This window comes from Callionymus lyra, chromosome 16 (genome assembly GCF_982586985.1).
Source record: "Callionymus lyra chromosome 16, fCalLyr1.hap1.1, whole genome shotgun sequence".
NCBI lineage: Eukaryota > Metazoa > Chordata > Actinopteri > Syngnathiformes > Callionymidae > Callionymus > Callionymus lyra.
In genome coordinates this window covers 18,370,901-18,395,036 of record NC_141833.1, presented here as the reverse complement: position 1 = coordinate 18,395,036, position 24,136 = coordinate 18,370,901, and the positions used below count along the sequence as shown (strand labels likewise).

Below are 24,136 nucleotides of genomic sequence, written 5' to 3'. Positions count from 1 at the left end.
TAAAACTCATGTTTGTTTTTGGAGTTTTATTGCTTCTCATCTCCGACCACTCGCCGCCGCTCTTATTGCGTTCCTTCCAGTTCCTCGGCTCGACTCATAATTGTTCTTCTCTCCGTCGTCCCAGAAGCTCACGGAGCGTCTGAAGCTTTTATTGCTTCGACTCCACGGATACGAGTCACTGTCGCCGACGGAGATGACGGACCAGAATCAATACACTTAAATATGCCAATTTATTTTAACCTACTGTCTTGTTTCTTACCATAGTTGTACTTCAATAAGTTCTTTATATAATAAATCAATATTTAAATGTATAATTAACATACAACGTGTTCATTTTTCAGTTGAAATGAAACCAGCCACTAGATGGCAGCAGTCATCACATCCTCCGAGGCTAGAGGAAAAAGGCAATCCCGGCGTTGACTGAGGACGAGAGGATACAGCGGAAAACAAAAACGTATGTTTGGACATATTTTGGTTTTCAAAACAAATGAAAGCAGTTACGACTTCGTCAAGAGTCATGTGGTCTGTAAATACTGCAACACCAGAGTCAAGTACTCGACAATACTACACATATATACTTGTTACTACAGTATCACGCTATATCGTATCATAGTCCCTGTATTGTATCATGATATGAAACTATCGGTAATCCTAAGCATCACAATTTTTCTTTTTTCCCAATAGCATTTTGATAGTCAACTTTTTTCTATATTAAAGTTCCGGCCACTAGATGGCAGCAGCCATTACGTCCTCCGCAGCCAAAGTAACAATGAAAATCCCACAACGACTCCACCATAACTGAGGATGAGAGGATACAGCCGATATTTATTTTTTTGTGTTGCAACTAAACTTCGAGGGAAAATTATAGAATTAAAATGAAAACATTCATTCATTTTCTACTGCTTTATCCCGGGGTCGGGGTCGCGGGGAGACTGGAGTCTATCCCAGTATCATAGGGCGAGAGGCAGGGGACACCCTGGACAGGACGCCAGTCTGTCATAGGACACACAAAGACAGACAACCATTCACACACACACTCATACCTACGGACAATTTCCCAAAGTTCTCAATCAACCTCTGTATGTTTCTGGACTGTGGGAGGAAACCAGAGTCCCCGGAGTAAACCCACACAACATAAATTAAAGAAGGGTGAGAAAATATGGAAAAAAACAATGATCGCTATATTTCTTTCACCTAATCAATATATATATATATATTCTTTTTATCATAGTTATTTTATTGTTTATATTTCAATACCTATTTACAATTAACTGTGTAAATATTCGTGTTCATTTTTGTGTTGAACTGAAACCAGCCACTAGATGGCAGCAGTCTATTCGTCCTCCGCAGCTAAAGAAACAATTAAATCCAGGGGTTGCCTGAGGACGAGAGGATACAGTCGATATTTATTTTTTTGTGTTGAAACTAAACTCAGGGGTAGAATTATAGAATTAAGATGGATAGGAGTTCTAAGAAAACATAAATATTAATAATAATAATAATAATAAATAATAAAAAAAAATATTCGTGTTCATTTTTGTGTTGAACTGAAACCAGCCACTAGATGGCAGCAGTCATCCGCAGCTAAAGATCAACAATTAAATCCAAGGGGTTGCCTGAGGACGAGAGGATACAGTCGAACCCCAGCAGTTTTTTTTAAAGCCAACTTTTCCAACATCCTACTCCTGACGCCACTCGGTCGCGAAGACTCACCGGCCGCGGGTTCTTTGAACAGCTTGTTGTCCAGCGTGGTGCTGATGTCGCAGAAGACCTCGTCCTCGTCTCTGTCGGCGTCCAGCTGTGAAGACAAGTTTCACACTCGTGACCTCGTTGGATTTTTACTCCGAAAACCGAAGCAACAACTTTGATTCACGGTTCCGACGTCGAGGGCCTCGGCCGGCGTCCGCTAATCCCGGCCAATCATCTGGAACAAACAAGAGCGACCCCTGCAGGGCTCCTGCTGCGAGGCGTTTGGACTTAAACACCACAAAACATAAACCTCCAGAGAAACCATCAACCTCTTTGTTTCCATGGTGATGCTCGGCGAGAAAAGAAAGTTCTCGCCGCCGTGCGGCGGAAGACGGAGACGACTCCCATTTCTATTCCGTTCAGACGCCGGGAGTCGCGGGAGGCAAGCGGAGTTCAAAGAAGGCAATTAAGATAATCAACGACCTCTAAACGATGTCTCCGCCGACAGAAAGGTCACTCGCCGCTTCCTCCGGGCGACGGGTTCCGTCGGAGATGAGAGACTTTTTGACGAAAAGATCTTTTCTGAAGTCGTCGTGATCATCGAGTGACGCAGAAGCTTCTGAGGCTCTCGAGCCGTGTGATGATGTTCTGAACCTTTGATTCCAGAGCTTCTCCTCGAAGGATGAAGAAATCAACTTGTTTTAGAGGGTCAGGAAAATATATATATATATATATATAAATAGAAAAAATCATGCTTTAAAAGTTCAAGACAACATAGAGACAAACACAGCTGACCGAAGAAAATTAAGAAAAAGCACAAATTAAAAGGTCTTAAGATACTTCTTGAAGGATAGGGAGATAAATATATATATCTTGATCTTTAAAGTATTTACTTTTTTGAGTATTGTTTTGATTGTTAAAGCGCTTTGTGACCCTGGTCTGGAAAAGCGCTATATAAATAAATATTACTTACTTACTTATATATATTTTATAATAGTTATTTTATCAATATCAATACAACGTATTAAATACTTTTTTTAAATTTACAATTAACGTGTAAATATTCACGGTGTTAATTTTTCTGTTGAAGTGAAACCAGCCACTAGATGGCAGCGGAGAAAAAAGGGAATCCTGGCGATGACTGAGGACGAGAGGATACAGTGGAAAACCAAAAAAGATGTTAGGACGTATATTGGTATTGATATTTTCGATTTTCATTTTTGTGCTGCAATTAAACACGTCCCCCGTAGCTGAGGGAGCAGTAAAATCCGACAATGACTGAGGACGAGAGGATACAGTCGACAGCTTTTAAAGCTGACGTTTGGACTTATTTCGGTTTTAAAAAAACAAATGAAAGCAGTTATGACTTCACCAAGAGTCATGTGGTCTGTAAATTCTACAACACCAGAGTCAAGTACTCGACAATACTACACATATATACTTGTTACTACAGTGTATCGTATCATAGTCCCTGTATTGTATCATGATATGAAAATATCGATACACCTAAGCCTCGCACAATAGCGTTTGGATATTCATTTTTTTTTTATATTAAAGTTCCAGCCACTAGATGGCAGAAGTCATTATGTCCTTCGCACAACAATGGGTCAAGGCGACCCATAGGCCCCGAAAACAAATGTGTTTGTGGTATCCCTTGTTTTGTTTCTAGGTCAGGGTTCACAAAGAATATATCAAACTCATTTGTTTTCCGGCCTTCGGGTCACCTTGACCCTGAGATAACACAAGGGTTAAAGTATGAGCTTTACAGTGATGTATGACAACGATTATTATTATCTGAGTTCACTCAGAGGGGGTGAGATGAAGAGCGAGAGCATCTTATTGTCGATTAAAAGAGTCAGAAACTCTCACTGGTTTTGTTAAATCCTACAATTTTCCACAATTCGACAGCCCAAGTCAACCCAGACGTGCGTCGCACACCAACTCAACACACAGGTGTGTGTCAGGGTTGAACCGGACCGGGTCAGGAGCACCTCGGAGGAGGCAGGTGCTGCTCGATGATTCTATTATGACCGTCGGACACAGTCGACGCTCAGACGATTGTGCTGAGAACTCCAGGTTGAGAGCATGTATTATTCACTGTGTCGCTGCTGCGGACGCTGAAGCACTCGCTCCGTTCAGAGCATCTGCACGAGTCACTGAGGATTTTTGACGGACGCACCAGTGATAAAATACTTCTTTTTATTTCTGCTCGACATCACAAACTTGCCCTGGCTAGCTGACTGTAGCAGCGTGACACTCTTCAGCTTTAGATTTGCCTGAAAAAATACACCTTCAGGATGTTTTCAATCAGAACAATTAGTAATATATATATATATATATATATATATATAAATTTATATTATATATTTATTTTATATTTTATTTATAAATTTAAACAATTTCAATCAATAAAGTTTTACCTTACCTTACCTTACATATATATATATATATATATATATATATATATATATATATATATATATATATATATATCATAGATGCATTTTTTATTTTACTGTTTCACTGAGCAAAAAATTAAATAAAATAAGTTGTGACTGAATGAATCTGTATGAATGAACAATGTCTCAAGTAGAGGCGTGTATTGACAAGAATCCGGTTCATATGATACGTATCACGATACAGGGACCAAGATACGATATATTTTGATACTGTAGTAACAAGTATTTATGTGTAGTATTGTCGAGTACGAGACTCTGGTGTTGCAGTATTTACAGACCACATGACTCTCGTCCTCAGTTGTAACTGCTTTAATTTGTTTTCAAATCAAAATATGTCCAAATATCAGCTTTAAAAGCTGCTGGAGTCACTGTATCCTCTTGTCCTCAGTCGTAACTGCTTTCATTTGTTTTCAAACCAAAATATGTCCAAACATCAGCTTTAAAAGCTGCTGGAGTCACTGTATCCTCTTGTCCTCAGTCGTAACTGCTTTCATTTTTTGTCAAACCAAAATATGTCCAAACATCAGCTTTAAAAGCTGCTGGAGTCACTGTATCCTCTCGTCCTCAGTCATCGCGGGAATTTCATTGTTTCATTATCTGCGTAGGACGTAATGACTCCCCGAAGTTTAGTTGCAACACAAAAAAGAAGTATCGACTGTATCCTCTAGTCCTCAGTCATCACCGGAATTTCATTACAGACATTTTGGTGTCGTTTCTTCAACATTTATCTATATATTTATGAGACTCTTGTTCGATTTAAGAAGCTTAAACTTTACTCGTCTCTTCAGGGAAACTAGTGAGACAATTGAACTTCATCCAAGAAGCCAAACGAATTAAAAATCCCTGAAAAAACTGACACAATATTGGTCTAAAATCAAGTTTTATGGATCTGTTGGACTCATTAAAACTTCAAAACGTCATTATTATTGGAAGACACTTAGAAAAGTGAATCTATTTCTTGTTAATATCCGCCTGAAGGTGAAGAACCCAGAAGTCCTGACGCAGACATTGGTCTCCGGAGACGTCGAGAACGACAGACTCTTCTGACTCATCTAGAAGCTCAGACTCTCGCTTCATTATTTCCGACGGATTCTGTGACACGACGGGTCGTCGAGGTTTTTCCCTCCGAGACTCCGAAGACTCATCAAGAAACAAAAGAATCCCGGAGGAGAGATTCTCCACCAACGACCGATTGAATTCCAGGAGTCACTAATGACTCACTAATTGTTCCTTCACGGCTGACATTTAGAATCCAAATGATGGCGGCGACACAGAAGTTCAGTCCGATCACTCCTCCGGAGATAAAGGACTTCAATGGATCCTGGTTTTGATGCAAACACACCAGGACTCTGTGAACAAGACGCTCTGAACACATGAACAACGATGAGCGACAACAGGATTGTTGTGTGAATCTATCAGTAGAAGCTTATCAGTGATGAATATAACTTTGAATTGTTTAATAATATAGTTAACTTTTGAAGACAAAAATATGGAATTTAGAAATTATATGGGATTTAGAAGATTAAACTGTTGAAAAATATCATTCATTTAGAAAAAAACAACAATTTACCAATTTACAAATTATTGATTTAAATTAAAAACGAATCAAAAACTAACTTAATGCTTTAATAAAACCTTTTTCTTATTTTGTATTGTAAAACAAAAAACATTATTTTTTCTTTTTTTTTAATACAAATACTATAATATTATATTTTGTATTTTTTATTTTATATTTCATATCTTTTTAATATTCAAATACTTAAATATAAATTATTGAATTCAAATTAATTCTAAAAAATATTGTTTTTCTATTGTTTGAATACTTAAATTCAACTATTCAATATTCTGATGACACAGATATGACACATGACACACATGTGTCATATCTACACATCCTGGTGCACACATACACACATGTGTAGTTACACACAAGGATGTGCATCCATTTGTGTTGCACGTCGTCGACAACTCCTTTCTAGTGTAAAAACTCTCTGATGCTGTGAAAATATTCTTGGCAAACGCACACGTTCCAAAGTCTCTCTGGGACACACATGTGTCAAAAGAGAACCTCTATCTCTAACACACACACACACACACACACACACACACACACACACACACACACACACACACCCCCCCACACACACACACACACACACACACACACACACACACACACACACACACACACACACCCCACACACACAAATCTAAACACACACACACCCAGACACACAGCTAAACAAAAACACTCACGCTCACACAAAAACCTTAACACACACCCACACAAAGACACACACCTAAACACACGCAGACACAGGCACACACACACACACAAACACCTAAACACACAGCCACAGACACGCACAAACACACACACGTACACACACACCCACACACACATGCACATAACACGCACACACACACAGACACACATCTAAACACACACACACCCAAACACACAGCTAAACACATACACATCTAGATACACACACACACGATCACACAAAAACCTTAACACACACCCACACAAAGACACACAGTTAACCACACACAGACACAAGCACACACACAGACACACGTACACGGACACACAAACACCTAAACACACACCCACACACACGCACACACACACGCACAGACACACCCCCACGCACACCCACACACACACATGCACACCACACGCACACACATACAAACACACAGACACCCACACACATGCACACCACACACACAAACACAAACACAAACACACACACACACACACACACACACACACACACACACACACACACACACACACACACACACACACACACACACACACACACACACACCACACACGCACATCTACAAACACACACACACACACACACACACACACATACAAACACACACACCCACACACACATGCACACCACACATACACACACACACACCCACACACACACACACACACACCCACACACACACATACAAACACACACACACATATTGTCTCTCACTGTCCACTCTTCAAATCTCCAGTAAATCTTTATTTAAACAACTGCGACGGACGACGCTGCAGAAGATTCTCACATCAATTCTTCACGACTCAGACGATCGATGAGCCTCGAGTCTCTCCTGGTGTTCGTGCGACGCTGCATCAGAAGCTGCATCAGAAGCTGCATCAGAAGCTGCATCAGAAGCTGCATCAGAAGCTGCATCAGAAGCTGCATCAGAAGCTGCATCAGAAGCTACATCAGAAGCTGCATCAGAAGCTGCATTAGAAGCTGCATCAGAAGCTGCATCAGAAGCTGCATCAGAAGCTGCATCAGAAGCTGCATCAGAAGCTGCATCAGAAGCTGCATCAGAAGCTGCATCAGAAGCTGCATCAGAAGCTGCTCACGCATGAGGATCCAAACTTTTATAAATCAATCTCACGACATTCAGGAATAAAAACCGTAGAAAATGCAACAAACAAATCAATCGTTTGGTTTCATCAAGAGTTTCTTCTTCAGTGTCGTTAGAGGAAGTAGTTAAACCCGGAGAGCAGTCGGGAGCGACTCCTATGGAAGAACATCAGTGTCACCAGAATATTGACTCGTTGAATTTAACAATTGAAACTTTCAATTGTTTTTTTTTCATTGTGTTGTAGTTTAACCTTTTTATTGGAATTAAATTATTTCTATATCTAAAGATTTTATTTGTTTTTCTTGATCAATTAAATTCAATAAATTGTATGTAAATATAGTTAAATAGGTTTTTTTATTTTTTATATTTAAATTAAATATTTTCATTAAATTTTCAATTCCTGTTTTACACCTTTTTTAGAATTTAAAGAGCTACAGATTAAAAAATATTAACTTAATAAAATGTTTTTCTGATTTTTGTTCCTCCGCAGCCAAAGGAACCCATGAAAAACGACATCTCGGCGATAACTGAGGATGAGAGGATACAGTCGATATTTCTTTTTTGCAACTAAACTTCAGGCAGTCTTTATGTCCTACGCCGATAAAGAAACGATGGAATTCCGGCGATGACTGAGGACGAGAGGATACAGTCGATATTTCTTTTTTGCAACTAAACTTCAGGCAGTCTTTACGTCCTACGCCGATAAAGAAACAATGGAATTCCGGCGATGACTGAGGACGAGAGGATACAGTCGATATTTCTTTTTGCAACTAAACTTCAGGCAGTCTTTACGTCCTACGCCGATAAAAGAAACAATGAAATTCCGGCGATGACTGAGGACGAGAGGATACAGTCGATATTTATTTTTTGCAACTAAACTTCAGGCAGTCTTTACGTCCTACGCCGATAAAGAAACGATGGAATTCCGGCGATAACTGAGGATGAGAGGATACAGTCAATATTTATTTTTTGCAACTAAACTTCAGGCAGTCTTTACGTCCTACGCCGATAAAGAAACGATGGAATTCCGGCGATAACTGAGGATGAGAGGATACAGTCGATATTTATTTTTTGCAACTAAACTTCAGGTAGTCTTTACGTCCTACGCCGATAAAGAAACGATGGAATTCCGGCGATAACTGAGGATGAGAGGATACAGTCGATATTTATTTTTTGCAACTAAACTTCACGCAGTCTTTACGTCCTACACCGATAAAAGAAACGATGAAATTCCGGCGATGACTGAGGACGAGAGGATACAGTCGATATTTCTTTTTGCAACTAAACTTCAGGCAGTCTTTACGTCCTACGCCGATAAAAGAAACAATGAAATTCCGGCGATGACTGAGGACGAGAGGATACAGTCGATATTTCTTTTTTGCAACTAAACTTCAGGCAGTCTTTACGTCCTACGCCGATAAAGAAACAATGGAATTCCGGCAATGACTGAGGATGAGAGGATACAGTCGATATTTCTTTTTTGCAACTAAACTTCAGGCAGTCTTTACGTCCTACGCCGATAAAGAAACGATGGAATTCTGGCCATAACTGAGGATGAGAGGATACAGTCGATATTTCTTTTTTGCAACTAAACTTCAGGCAGTCTTTACGTCCTACGCCGATAAAGAAACGATGGAATTCCGGCAATAACTGAGGATGAGAGGATACAGTCGATATTTCTTTTTTGCAACTAAACTTCAGGCAGTCTTTACGTCCTACGCCGATAAAGAAACGATGGAATTCCGGCGATAACTGAGGATGAGAGGATACAGTCGATATTTCTTTTTTGCAACTAAACTTCAGGCAGTCTTTACGTCCTACGCCGATAAAGAAACGATGGAATTCCGGCGATGACTGAGGACGAGAGGATACAGTCGATATTTATTTTTTGCAACTAAACTTCAGGCAGTCTTTACGTCCTACGCCGATAAAGAAACGCTGGAATTCCGGCGATGACTGAGGACGAGAGGATACAGTCGATATTTCTTTTTTGCAACTAAACTTCAAGCAGTCTTTACGTCCTACGCCGATAAAGAAACAATGGAATTCCGGCGATGACTGAGGACGAGAGGATACAGTCGATATTTCTTTTTTGCAACTAAACTTCAGGCAGTCTTTACGTCCTACGCCGATAAAAGAAACAATGAAATTCCGGCGATGACTGAGGATGAGAGGATACAGTCGATATTTCTTTTTGCAACTAAACTTCAGGCAGTCTTTACGTCCTACGCCGATAAAAGAAACAATGAAATTCCGGCGATGACTGAGGACGAGAGGATACAGTCGATATTTATTTTTTGCAACTAAACTTCAGGCAGTCTTTACGTCCTACGCCGATAAAGAAACGATGGAATTCCGGCGATAACTGAGGATGAGAGGATACAGTCAATATTTATTTTTTGCAACTAAACTTCAGGCAGTCTTTACGTCCTACGCCGATAAAGAAACGATGGAATTCCGGCGATAACTGAGGATGAGAGGATACAGTCGATATTTATTTTTTGCAACTAAACTTCAGGTAGTCTTTACGTCCTACGCCGATAAAGAAACGATGGAATTCCGGCGATAACTGAGGATGAGAGGATACAGTCGATATTTATTTTTTGCAACTAAACTTCACGCAGTCTTTACGTCCTACACCGATAAAAGAAACGATGAAATTCCGGCGATGACTGAGGACGAGAGGATACAGTCGATATTTCTTTTTGCAACTAAACTTCAGGCAGTCTTTACGTCCTACGCCGATAAAAGAAACAATGAAATTCCGGCGATGACTGAGGACGAGAGGATACAGTCGATATTTCTTTTTTGCAACTAAACTTCAGGCAGTCTTTACGTCCTACGCCGATAAAGAAACGATGGAATTCCGGCAATGACTGAGGATGAGAGGATACAGTCGATATTTCTTTTTTGCAACTAAACTTCAGGCAGTCTTTACGTCCTACACCGATAAAGAAACGATGGAATTCTGGCCATAACTGAGGATGAGAGGATACAGTCGATATTTCTTTTTTGCAACTAAACTTCAGGCAGTCTTTACGTCCTACGCCGATAAAGAAACGATGGAATTCCGGCAATAACTGAGGATGAGAGGATACAGTCGATATTTCTTTTTTGCAACTAAACTTCAGGCAGTCTTTACGTCCTACGCCGATAAAGAAACGATGGAATTCCGGCGATAACTGAGGATGAGAGGATACAGTCGATATTTCTTTTTTGCAACTAAACTTCAGGCAGTCTTTACGTCCTACGCCGATAAAGAAACGATGGAATTCCGGCGATGACTGAGGACGAGAGGATACAGTCGATATTTATTTTTTGCAACTAAACTTCAGGCAGTCTTTACGTCCTACGCCGATAAAGAAACGCTGGAATTCCGGCGATGACTGAGGACGAGAGGATACAGTCGATATTTCTTTTTTGCAACTAAACTTCAGGCAGTCTTTACGTCCTACGCCGATAAAGAAACGATGGAATTCCGGCGATGACTGAGGACGAGAGGATACAGTCGATATTTCTTTTTTGCAACTAAACTTCAGGCAGTCTTTACTTCCTACACCGATAAAGAAACGATAAAATTCCGGCGATGACTGAGGACGAGACGATACAGTCGATATTTCTTTTTTGCAACTAAACTTCAGGCAGTCTTTACGTCCTACGCCGATAAAGAAACGATGGAATTCCGGCGATAACTGAGGATGAGAGGATACAGTCGATATTTCTTTTTTGCAACTAAACTTCAGGCAGTCTTTACGTCCTACGCCGATAAAGAAACAATGGAATTCCGGCGATGACTGAGGACGAGAGGATACAGTATATATTTATTTTTTGCAACTAAACTTCAGGCAGTCTTTACGTCCTACGCCGATAAAGAAACGATGGAATTCCGGCGATGACTGAGGACGAGAGGATACAGTCGATATTTCTTTTTTGCAACTAAACTTCAGGCAGTCTTTACGTCCTAAGCCGATAAAGAAACGATGGAATTCCGGCGATGACTGAGGACGAGAGGATACAGTCGATATTTCTTTTTTGCAACTAAACTTCAGGCAGTCTTTACGTCCTACGCCGATAAAGAAACAATGGAATTCCGGCGATAACTGAGGATTAGAGGATACAGTCGATATTTATTTTTTGCAACTAAACTTCAGGCAGTCATTACTTCCTACGCCGATAAAGAAACGATGGAATTCCGGCGATTACTGAGGATGAGAGGATACAGTCGATATCTCTTTTTTGCAACTAAACTTCAGGCAGTCTTTACGTCCTACACCGATAAAGAAACGATGGAATTCCGGCGATGAATGAGGATGAGAGGATACAGTTGATATTTCTTTTTTTCCAACTAAACTTCAAGCAGTCTTTACGTCCTACGCCGATAAAGAAACGCTGGAATTCCGGCGATGACTGAGGACGAGAGGATACAGTCGATATTTCTTTTTTGCAACTAAACTTCAGGCAGTCTTTACGTCCTACGCCGATAAAGAAACGATGGAATTCCGGCGATGACTGAGGACGAGAGGATACAGTCGATATTTCTTTTTTGCAACTAAACTTCAGGCAGTCTTTACGTCCTACGCCGATAAAGAAACGATGGAATTCCGGCGATAACTGAGGATGAGAGGATACAGTCGGTATTTCTTTTTTGCAACTAAACTTCAGGCAGTCTTTACGTCCTACGCCGATAAAGAAACGATGGAATTCCGGCGATAACTGAGGATGAGAGGATACAGTCGATGTTTCTTTTTTGCAACTAAACTTCAGGCAGTCTTTACGTCCTACGCCGATAAAGAAAGGATGGAATTCCGGCGATGACTGAGGATGAGAGGATACAGTCGATATTTCTTTTTTGCAACTAAACTTCAGGCAATCTTTACGTCCTACGCCGATAAAGAAACGATGGAATTCCGGCGATGACTGAGGACGAGAGGATACAGTCGATATTTCTTTTTTGCAACTAAACTTCAGGCAGTCTTTACGTCCTACGCCGATAAAGAAACGATGGAATTCCGGCCATAACTGAGGATGAGAGGATACAGTCGATATTTCTTTTTTGCAACTAAACTTCAGGCAGTCTTTACGTCCTACGCCGATAAAGAAACGATGGAATTCCGGCGATGACTGAGGACGAGAGGATACAGTCGATATTTATTTTTTGCAACTAAACTTCAGGCAGTCTTTACGTCCTACGCCGATAAAGAAACGCTGGAATTCCGGCGATGACTGAGGACGAGAGGATACAGTCGATATTTCTTTTTTGCAACTAAACTTCAGGCAGTCTTTACGTCCTACGCCGATAAAGAAACGATGGAATTCCGGCGATGACTGAGGACGAGAGGATACAGTCGATATTTCTTTTTTGCAACTAAACTTCAGGCAGTCTTTACTTCCTACACCGATAAAGAAACGATAAAATTCCGGCGATGACTGAGGACGAGACGATACAGTCGATATTTCTTTTTTGCAACTAAACTTCAGGCAGTCTTTACGTCCTACGCCGATAAAGAAATGATGGAATTCCGGCGATAACTGAGGATGAGAGGATACAGTCGATATTTCTTTTTTGCAACTAAACTTCAGGCAGTCTTTACGTCCTACGCCGATAAAGAAACGATGGAATTCCGGCGATGACTGAGGACGAGAGGATACAGTATATATTTATTTTTTGCAACTAAACTTCAGGCAGTCTTTACGTCCTACGCCGATAAAGAAACGATGGAATTCCGGCGATGACTGAGGACGAGAGGATACAGTCGATATTTCTTTCTTGCAACTAAACTTCAGGCAGTCTTTACGTCCTAAGCCGATAAAGAAACGATGGAATTCCGGCGATGACTGAGGACGAGAGGATACAGTCGATATTTCTTTTTTGCAACTAAACTTCAGGCAGTCTTTACGTCCTACGCCGATAAAGAAACGATGGAATTCCGGCGATGACTGAGGACGAGAGGATACAGTCGATATTTATTTTTTGCAACTAAACTTCAGGCAGTCTTTACGTCCTACGCCGATAAAGAAACGCTGGAATTCCGGCGATGACTGAGGACGAGAGGATACAGTCGATATTTCTTTTTTGCAACTAAACTTCAGGCAGTCTTTACGTCCTACGCCGATAAAGAAACGATGGAATTCCGGCGATGACTGAGGACGAGAGGATACAGTCGATATTTCTTTTTTGCAACTAAACTTCAGGCAGTCTTTACTTCCTACACCGATAAAGAAACGATAAAATTCCGGCGATGACTGAGGACGAGACGATACAGTCGATATTTCTTTTTTGCAACTAAACTTCAGGCAGTCTTTACGTCCTACGCCGATAAAGAAACGATGGAATTCCGGCGATAACTGAGGATGAGAGGATACAGTCGATATTTCTTTTTTGCAACTAAACTTCAGGCAGTCTTTACGTCCTACGCCGATAAAGAAACGATGGAATTCCGGCGATGACTGAGGACGAGAGGATACAGTATATATTTATTTTTTGCAACTGAACTTCAGGCAGTCTTTACGTCCTACGCTGATAAAGAAACGATGGAATTCCGGCGATGACTGAGGACGAGAGGATACAGTCGATATTTCTTTCTTGCAACTAAACTTCAGGCAGTCTTTACGTCCTAAGCCGATAAAGAAACGATGGAATTCCGGCGATGACTGAGGACGAGAGGATACAGTCGATATTTCTTTTTTGCAACTAAACTTCAGGCAGTCTTTACGTCCTACGCCGATAAAGAAACGATGGAATTCCGGCGATGACTGAGGATGAGAGGATACAGTCGATATTTCTTTTTTTGCAACTAAACTTCAGGCAGTCTTTACGTCCTACGCCGATAAAGAAACAATGGAATTCCGGCGATAACTGAGGATTAGAGGATACAGTCGATATTTCTTTTTTGCAACTAAACTTCAGGCAGTCATTACTTCCTACGCCGATAAAGAAACGATGGAATTCCGGCGATGACTGAGGACGAGAGGATACAGTCGATATTTCTTTTTTGCAACTAAACTTCAGGCAGTCTTTACGTCCTACGCCGATAAAGAAACGATGGAATTCCGGCGATGACTGAGGACGAGAGGATACAGTCGATATTTCTTTTTTGCAACTAAACTTCAGGCAGTCTTTACTTCCTACACCGATAAAGAAACGATAAAATTCCGGCGATGACTGAGGACGAGACGATACAGTCGATATTTCTTTTTTGCAACTAAACTTCAGGCAGTCTTTACGTCCTACGCCGATAAAGAAACGATGGAATTCCGGCGATAACTGAGGATGAGAGGATACAGTCGATATTTCTTTTTTGCAACTAAACTTCAGGCAGTCTTTACGTCCTACGCCGATAAAGAAACGATGGAATTCCGGCGATGACTGAGGACGAGAGGATACAGTATATATTTATTTTTTGCAACTAAACTTCAGGCAGTCTTTACGTCCTACGCCGATAAAGAAACGATGGAATTCCGGCGATGACTGAGGACGAGAGGATACAGTCGATATTTCTTTCTTGCAACTAAACTTCAGGCAGTCTTTACGTCCTAAGCCGATAAAGAAACGATGGAATTCCGGCGATGACTGAGGACGAGAGGATACAGTCGATATTTATTTTTTGCAACTAAACTTCAGGCAGTCTTTACGTCCTACGCCGACAAAGAAACGATGGAATTCCGGCGATGACTGAGGATGAGAGGATACAGTCGATATTTCTTTTTTTGCAACTAAACTTCAGGCAGTCTTTACGTCCTACGCCGATAAAGAAACAATGGAATTCCGGCGATAACTGAGGATTAGAGGATACAGTCGATATTTCTTTTTTGCAACTAAACTTCAGGCAGTCATTACTTCCTACGCCGATAAAGAAACGATGGAATTCCGGCGATTACTGAGGATGAGAGGATACAGTCGATATCTCTTTTTTGCAACTAAACTTCAGGCAGTCTTTACGTCCTACACCGATAAAGAAACGATGGAATTCCGGCGATGAATGAGGATGAGAGGATACAGTTGATATTTCTTTTTTTCCAACTAAACTTCAAGCAGTCTTTACGTCCTACACCGATAAAGAAACGCTGGAATTCCGGCGATGACTGAGGACGAGAGGATACAGTCGATATTTCTTTTTTGCAACTAAACTTCAGGCAGTCTTTACGTCCTACGCCGATAAAGAAACGCTGGAATTCCGGCGATGACTGAGGACGAGAGGATACAGTCGATATTTCTTTTTTGCAACTAAACTTCAGGCAGTCTTTACGTCCTACGCCGATAAAGAAACGATGGAATTCCGGCGATAACTGAGGATGAGAGGATACAGTCGGTATTTCTTTTTTGCAACTAAACTTCAGGCAGTCTTTACGTCCTACGCCGATAAAGAAACGATGGAATTCCGGCGATAACTGAGGATGAGAGGATACAGTCGATGTTTCTTTTTTGCAACTAAACTTCAGGCAGTCTTTACGTCCTACGCCGATAAAGAAAGGATGGAATTCCGGCGATGACTGAGGATGAGAGGATACAGTCGATATTTCTTTTTTGCAACTAAGCTTCAGGCAGTCTTTACGTCCTACGCCGATAAAGAAACGATGGAATTCCGGCGATGACTGAGGACGAGAGGATACAGTCGATATTTCTTTTTTGCAACTAAACTTCAGGCAGTCTTTACGTCCTACGCCGATAAAGAAACGATGGAATTCCGGCGATGACTGAGAACGAGAGGATACAGTCGATATTTCTTTTTTGCAACTAAACTTCAGGCTGTCTTTACGTCCTACGCCGATAAAGAAACGCTGGAATTCCGGCGATGACTGAGGACGAGAGGATACAGTCGATATTTCTTTTTTGCAACTAAACTTCAGGCAGTCTTTACGTCCTACGCCGATAAAGAAACGATGGAATTCTGGCGATGACTGAGGACGAGAGGATACAGTGGACTCCAGCAGCTTTTAAAGCTGATGTTTGGACATATTTTGGTTTCTAAACAAATTAAAAAATCTTTTCAAAATATTTAAAGCTATTCAATTTTGAAAAACTAAATTAGTGAAAAAAACATCCTTTTAATAAGGAAATAATTAAATTAAATTATTGGATAAAAACAAAACCAACAATCCAATACAAGAAAGTATTCAATTAAATTCAGTCCTTCTAAAAAACAATAAAAATAAAAATAATTTCAACACTTTAAAAGTTAAATTAAACCATTGAAGACACTGATATACTTCCATACACGTCCTGCGTCTGTAGGACTCGTTGACATAAACAGCAGCAGCTTCAACATTTACATTCACACCGTATTTCCCATCATGCATCATAAACGCCGAAGCACCATCAGACACCACCACAGTGAAGGGCTGGAGGGTCTCACCGTGACGATGAGGCCTCTCTCCTGGAAGTACTTGACCAGAGGGATGGTGTTCTGCTTGAAGTTGGTGAGGCGGCGGTCGATGGCCTTGGGGTTGTCGTCGGGTCGTCCCTGCTGCTCCTCACGGCGCTGCAGGCGCTCCTTCAGGCGGTGGTTGGTGCAGGCCAGGAACACCACCAGGTCCGGGGTGCAGATCTAGGGAGAGGAGACGAGTCTCGTGAAACTTTCCTGGTTTCCTCAGATGAGAGGTTTTCACTCCAGAGATTGTTCCCCGGAATAGAGTGTGAATCTGCCGATGAAACTTTCACGCGAGGGTGAGTCACGCAGGGAAGAATGGCTGGTGAGGCACCGACTCTTCTGGAGATGGTGAGAAGAGAAGAGAAGAGAACCTCTCGCTGGTGATCCAACAACAACTGCTCGTTGTTGGAGGGAGAATCTCAGTTATTTTTGCTGAAAAATGACATTAATATGAGCTTTTATTGGGACGTTTGTAGTATTTTCTGCAACAAGTAAAGTGTCATTAATTGACTTTTTTTAATATCATTTATATATTATTAAATGCTTCAATTAAATTATTCTTTATCATGTTTGACGACCAGAAAATAAAGTGTATGTTTTACTATCAACTAACTTTCCATCTTTATGTGAGATTGTGTGTTTTTTTCAGTTTATTTGTGTGTGTGTTTGTATTTGTGTGTGTGTGTATGTGTGTGTATTTGTGTGTGTTTATGCACGTGTGTGTATTTTTATGCCTGCGTATGTTTTGTCTGAGATTGTGTGTGTTTTTTTCTGTTTAATTGTGACTGTGTTTGTGTGTGTGTATTTGTGTGTGTGTGTGTGTGCATGTGTGTATTATTATGCCTGTGTATGTTTTGTGCTAGATTGTGAGTGTTTTCTTTCTGTTTATTAGTGTGTTTGTATTTGTGTGTGTATGTGCGCATGTGTGTGTTTGTGTGTGTATTTGTGCGTTTCTGTATGTGTGTTTGTGTGTGATTTTTGTTTGTGTGGTTTCTGTGGTTGTGTTTTTCTGTGTGAATGTGTGTGTATGTTTTCATGATGTATTAAAATGACATTAATATGAGCTTTTATTGGGACGTTTTTAGTGTTTTCTGCAACAAGTAAAGTGTCATTAATTGACTTTTTTAATATCATGTATATATAATTAAATGCTTCAATTAAATTATTCTTTATCATGTTTGACGACCAGAAAATAAAGTGTATGTTTTACTATCAACTAACTTTCCATCTTTATGTGAGATTGTGTGTGTTTTTTTCAGTTTATTTGTGTGTGTGTTTGTTTATTGAGTTTTTTGTGTGTTTGTATTTGTGTGTGTGTGCATGTGTGTGTATTTGTGTGTGTATTTTTATGCCTGCGTATGTTTTGTCTGAGATTGTGTGTGTTTTTTTATGTTTAATTGTGAGTGTGTTTGTGTTTGTGTGTGTGTATTTGTGTGTGTGTGTGTGTGTGTGTGTGCATGTGTGTATTATTATGCCTGTGTATGTTTTGTGCTAGATTGTGAGTGTTTTCTTTCTGTTTATTAGTGTGTTTGTATTTGTGTGTGTATGTGCGCATGTGTGTGTTTGTGTGTGTATTTGTGCGTTTCTGTATGTGTGTTTGTGTGTGATTTTTGTTTGTGTGGTTTCTGTGGTTGTGTTTTTCTGTGTGAATGTGTGTGTATGTTTTCATGATGTATTAAAATGACATTAATATGAGCTTTTATTGGGACGTTTTTAGTATTTTCGGCAACAAGTAAAGTGTCATTAATTGACTTTTTTAATATCATTTATATATAATAATAATAATAATAATAATCTCTATTTATATAGCCCCTTTCTATAATTAAATGCTTCAATTAAATTATTCTTTATCATGTTTGACGACCAGAAAATAAAGTGTATGTTTTACTATCAACTAACTTTCCATCTTTATGTAAAAAAAACATGAAATAAATCTGTCTTGAATGTTTTTTTTCCTCATGTTTAAAGACTTTGACGTTATCAAGGTGAGAATAAAAGGCAAGAAAAGTAAGAGAATTTTCTTTCCGGACAAAAACACAGACGTTCATTTTCGTTTGTACCACAACAGCGACTATTGCTCTCTGTTTGTTCTGTAGAAGCAATGTAGCTAAAACCAATCAGTCAGTATATGTAGACCCCTAGAGGTGAGGCACGATACTGCGGTGCCTCACCTCTCACCGGCGTATTTTTCCCCCTGTGCTTTTGCGTCTAAATAACACACCTAATACATGACACATGCTGTAGAGATGCATGCTGGGTATAAAATATTTCTGTAGAGTGAACATTGAACAGACGAACAGCGATGGACACACGTCACGAAATCTAGTTTGTATCGGATGGTGCGGTGACAAGTGAGGCACAGCTTTGTTGCGCCTCACCCGGAAGTTTCTGCCCTGTCATTCTCTGCGATTTTTACTAAATAACACCGAAAATGCCTCTTTAACGCAGATCTGTGCACAATATTAGCATCACATGCCTCCCATGACGTCACGTCACTGAAGTCCCCGACGTTACAAGGGACACCAAGTACTTCCGTGCAAGATTTAAATACCCACAATGCATTATGATGTGATGATATTGTTTAGCAGATTTTTTAAACCTCATGCAAATGCAGATCAAAAGAGAATTTGTCCATGGATGGATATTTAGGCTTAAAAAGTGTTATTATAGGTTAGCATTAGCTAGTGCAAAATTTGGTCAAATAAATATAATATATTTATTATATATAATACGTACATATATAATATTAATACGCATATATTTTACATTTTTAAATGAACGCAAAACAATACATACATTGTTTAACATAGAACACAAGTGTAATGTTAGATTTTCATAATAATATTTGATTTGTGCTCAACATAATGAACATTAAATGAAATAATACATCAAATAGTTTATGAATGACACGAGCTAAATGTTAGATCTCAAAATAAATATAAGTAAGTAAGTAAGTAAGTAATATATATTTATATAGCGCTTTTCGAGACCAGGGTCACAAAGCGCTTTAACAATCAAAACAATACTCAAAAAAGTACATACTTCAAAGATCAAGACAACACCGAGAACAACACAGGAGTTCGAGAAATTCAAGGAAAAGCCTGCACAAATAGAAACGTCTTAAGATGTTTCTTAAAGGAGTCAGAAGACTCCATCAAGCGCAAAGAGAGAGGAAGATTGTTCCAAAGCTTAGGAGCAACAGCCTGAAAAGATTTCTCTCCTCTGGTCCTGAGCCGTGTGCGTGGAACCATAAGTAGATTCTGATCCACAGACCTCAGAGCCCGAGCTGGGGTGTAAGGCTGGATCAGATCAGTGATGTAAGGAGGAGCCTGACCATGAATAGCTCTGAAAGTAAGAACCAGAATTTTAAAGTTGATCCTGAAAGAAACTGGAAGCCAGTGAAGAGTTTTAAGGACCGGAGAAATGTGAGTTCTTCTACTAGAGCGGGTCAGAATTCTCGCTGCAGAGTTCTGAATCAACTGCAGGCGAGACAGATCCTTCTTGTTAAGACATGAAAACAAACTGTTACAATAGTCCAGACGAGAAGAAACAAACGCATGGATTACAAGCTCCAGATCATGTTGTGACAGCATTTTCCTAAGTTTAGAGATTTTTCTCAGTTGAAGGAAACAGTTTCTGGTCAGTTTTCTACAGTGTTGAACAAGAGACATGTCTTTATCAAATACAACACCCAGGTTTCTCAGGCTCAGTTTGACAGACTGACCTAAGTCACCCAAGTACTGACTCAACCCTGGAATCGTATCATCAGGAGCAATCACCAGAGTTTCAGTTTTGTCCACATTAAGCTGTAAAGTGTTTTCACTCAGCCATTGTTTGATTTCTAGCAAACAATTGACTAAGCTGTTCAGCTTTTGGGGCTCAGTTGGTTCAAAAGAGCAGTAGAGCTGGATGTCATCAGCAAAAATGTGATAAGAAACATCTGGAAATCTCTGAATGATTTTACCAAGGGGAATCAAGTACAGCAAAAACAATAAAGGACCCAGAACAGAACCTTGAGGGACTCCACACAACAGATCTGCCGATTCAGACCTCATTTGATTGGCAGATACACTAAAACTGCGCCCAGAAAGGTAAGATGAGAACCATTCTAACACAGACCCAGACAGTCCCACTTCATCCCTTAGTCTTCTCAGCAGGATCTGGTGATCAACTGTGTCAAAGGCTGACGACAGATCCAAGAGAACCAGAACAGTGAATTTACCAGAGTCAGCCGACATCATGATGTCACTGGACACTTTCAATAAAGCTGTCTCCGTAGAGTGATGTTTACGGAAGCCAGACTGAAACTTCTCATGGATGTCGCTCTGATCCAAGAACAAAGACAGCTGCTCGGACACCACCTTCTCCAAGATCTTGGACAAGAAAGGGAGCTTAGAAATAGGTCTGAAATTACTGAGGTCAGTTGGGTCTAAGCCTGGTTTTTTGAGCAGAGGCTCCACAATGGCATGTTTAAATGCATTGGGAAAAACCCCTGTAGAAAGGGAGAGGTTCACCATATTGGTAACCCAGGGGCCAATTACATCAAATACTTTGATAAAAAGCCTACAAGGAAGAGCGTCATCTGAGCAAGAGGAGGGTTTCATCTTGTTCACTAGTGCTGAAATATCACCCAAAGATACAGCATTGAAGGAGGACCAAGAGGAGGAGAGGGGCTCAGAGACAGTAGGGGTTCCCAACAAAGGGGGAGAGATTTTCTCTTTGATCAATTTAATTTTGTCAATGAAAAATCTCAACAATGCATTGCTGTCAGCTTCACAGAAGACAGGCATGATATGAGGAGCAGGAGACACGAGAGAATTAATCGTGTCAAACAAAACTTTGGGGTTTTTCCTATTTGCTGCTACCAGTTTTCTGATGTAATCAGATCTAGCAGTTTCTACCATCTCATTGTAAGAAGTCAACAGATCCCTGAGGTGAAGTCTGTGCACCTCAAGTTTAGTAGACTTCCAGAGACGCTCAGTCTTTCGACAAAGTCTCCTCAGACTCAGGAGATCTTCATTTGTCCAAGGGCACCGTTTTTTCTGAATTTTCAAGTTCGATTTAACAGGTGCCACTTGATCTAGTATTTCAACACAATGATCAGTAAAACAGTGAATCAAACTGTCCACATCTGGACAGTCATCAAAGGAAAGACGGTCAAACATAGCAGAAAAACTGTCTGCAGTATCGTCTGAGATGACACGCCTCTGAGACCTAACTTTCAAAGGCTTAGGTTCAGGGATGAAGTCCAGGTTGAACAAGACAAGAGAATGATCACTCAGATGGACATCATGTACAGATACATTAGAAATGTTCAGGCCAAGAGTAAAAACTAAGTCTAAAATGTGGCCTTTTTGATGAGTGGGTTCAGAAACATGTTGCTCAAAATTAAAGGCTTCAGTTAAAGTTAAAAGTTCTTTAGCAGAACAAGATGTGACGTCATCAACATGAAGATTAAAGTCTCCAAGAATAAGAACAGATTCCATCTGAATAATGGAAGATAAGAAGTCACTAAAGTCTTTCAAGAACATCGCCGCAGGACCAGGCGGACGGTAGATTGACACACAATAGAAAGGTCTTGTAGAACCAACCAAGATCATCTGAGACTCAAAAGAAGTGAATTCCTGTGTCTGAATCACTTTGCAAGAACAACTCTCCCTAAAAACAGTAGCAAGACCTCCTCCACGACCAGAGAGGCGAGGCTTCCCCAGGACAGCGCTCCCTACTGGACAGAGTTCGTTCAGATGAATAAACTCTTCCTCTCTCTGCCAAGTCTCAGAAAGACATAATAAATCCAAATTAACTCTTGTGAAAAGATCATTAAGAATAAAGGACTTATTAGTAATGGAGCGAACATTAAGAAGTCCCACATTCAGCACCGATGACGTCACTGACGACGCCGCGTCACTGACAGGCGCGCAGAGCGGGATCTTTTGAAGCGAACAGCGGTCACGTGGGTACCAGCTGTCACTGAAGTTCAACTCGGTTGTAAAAGTCGAATTAAAGAGAGGAAATGAAAAAATCTTACCACCTTTCGTTGAGGTCTGGACAGACGGCAGCGCTGATTTGTCGTCACACACAGTGAGAGGGATGTCGATCAAACACCGATGACGTTCGATGACGTCAGAGTTGTTCCGAGCGATCGCGACTGCGCGTCTCATCCTGACCTGTACTCCAGCCCGACTCGATCCCTTGTGGAAATCGCCCGGTACTCGAGAGATCAAACGATATTCCACAGAGTCCGAGTCGATGAGAAGCGGAGCCGGAAACACGTTCACCGGACGTTGGTAACGGTCGCGAGTGAAGTCCTCCATCGACTCTCTGATGTTGAAAAGAGCATCACGATCATAGATCCGAGATGCTTGAGACATATCTTAAGTGATATGAGCATAATATCCGGACAAGTAGTCGTTAAAACGACTGTTTTTGGCAATTATTGCAGGAGCTCACGTTTCAAGCAGCCGATCAAAGGCTCACCGGAAGCGGAAGTGATTTATTCTGGGAATATCTTAATAAAATGCACATAAACTATAACAAAACATCAAATATTCAAAGTATAACATGAGTTAAATGTTCAATAACTAATAATTGATCAGTATTTAGGATTTAGCATCAGCAGCTTCTCTTCATGGACTTATTGTTTTACGTTTAAAGTTTATAACCGTTTGGTTTTCATAATTATCCAATAATTATACGATAATAAAGTTTATAAAGGTCGGGACATGAATTGGTTTTATGATCCGATCGTGAAAAGTGTGTGTCTGACAATAACGACGACAACACAACGCTTGTGTTAACAAACACCACACGAGTGCAGCAGGTGATGCGAGCGTCTGATGTTCCTGTTGAGCTTCTGCATGACGATCGTTGTCTGGTCCGATCGCAGAAGCTGCCGGAGCTAAAAATAGCTCTTGTTTACTGAAGCAAGACAAACAAAAAAAACACATGGAGGCTCACTTTTGAGAAACTTTTAGTTTCCATAGCGACTGTGCCAGAGTGTGTGAGAGAACCAGGAAGATCGTGTGTGAGTCTTTCTCTCTGTTTTTAAGCCTGCGTATGTTTTGTGTGAGATTGTCTGTGTTTTTTCTGTTTATTTGTGTGTGTTTGTTTATTGTGTTTTTTTGTGTGTGTGTATGCATGTGTGTGTATTTTTATGCCTGTGTATGTTCTGTGTGAGATTGTCTGTGGTTTTTTTTCTGTTTATTTGTGTGTGTGTTTGTTTATTGT

General features: G+C 40.4%; 1 protein-coding gene across 1 annotated transcript in view; it reads right to left on the bottom strand.

Annotated features, from left to right (window-relative positions):
* The window catches only part of ak5 (adenylate kinase 5), a 63,624-nt gene that overhangs the window by 14,129 nt on the left and 25,359 nt on the right, over window positions 1-24,136 (bottom strand). Inside the window, exons 6-7 of the mRNA XM_087810913.1 lie at window positions 16,895-17,086; window positions 1,714-1,798 (exon numbers count right to left, since the gene is read on the bottom strand). Coding sequence (XP_087667039.1) covers window positions 1,714-1,798; window positions 16,895-17,086 — 277 coding nt within the window. The remainder of the gene's footprint in view (window positions 1-1,713; window positions 1,799-16,894; window positions 17,087-24,136) is intronic.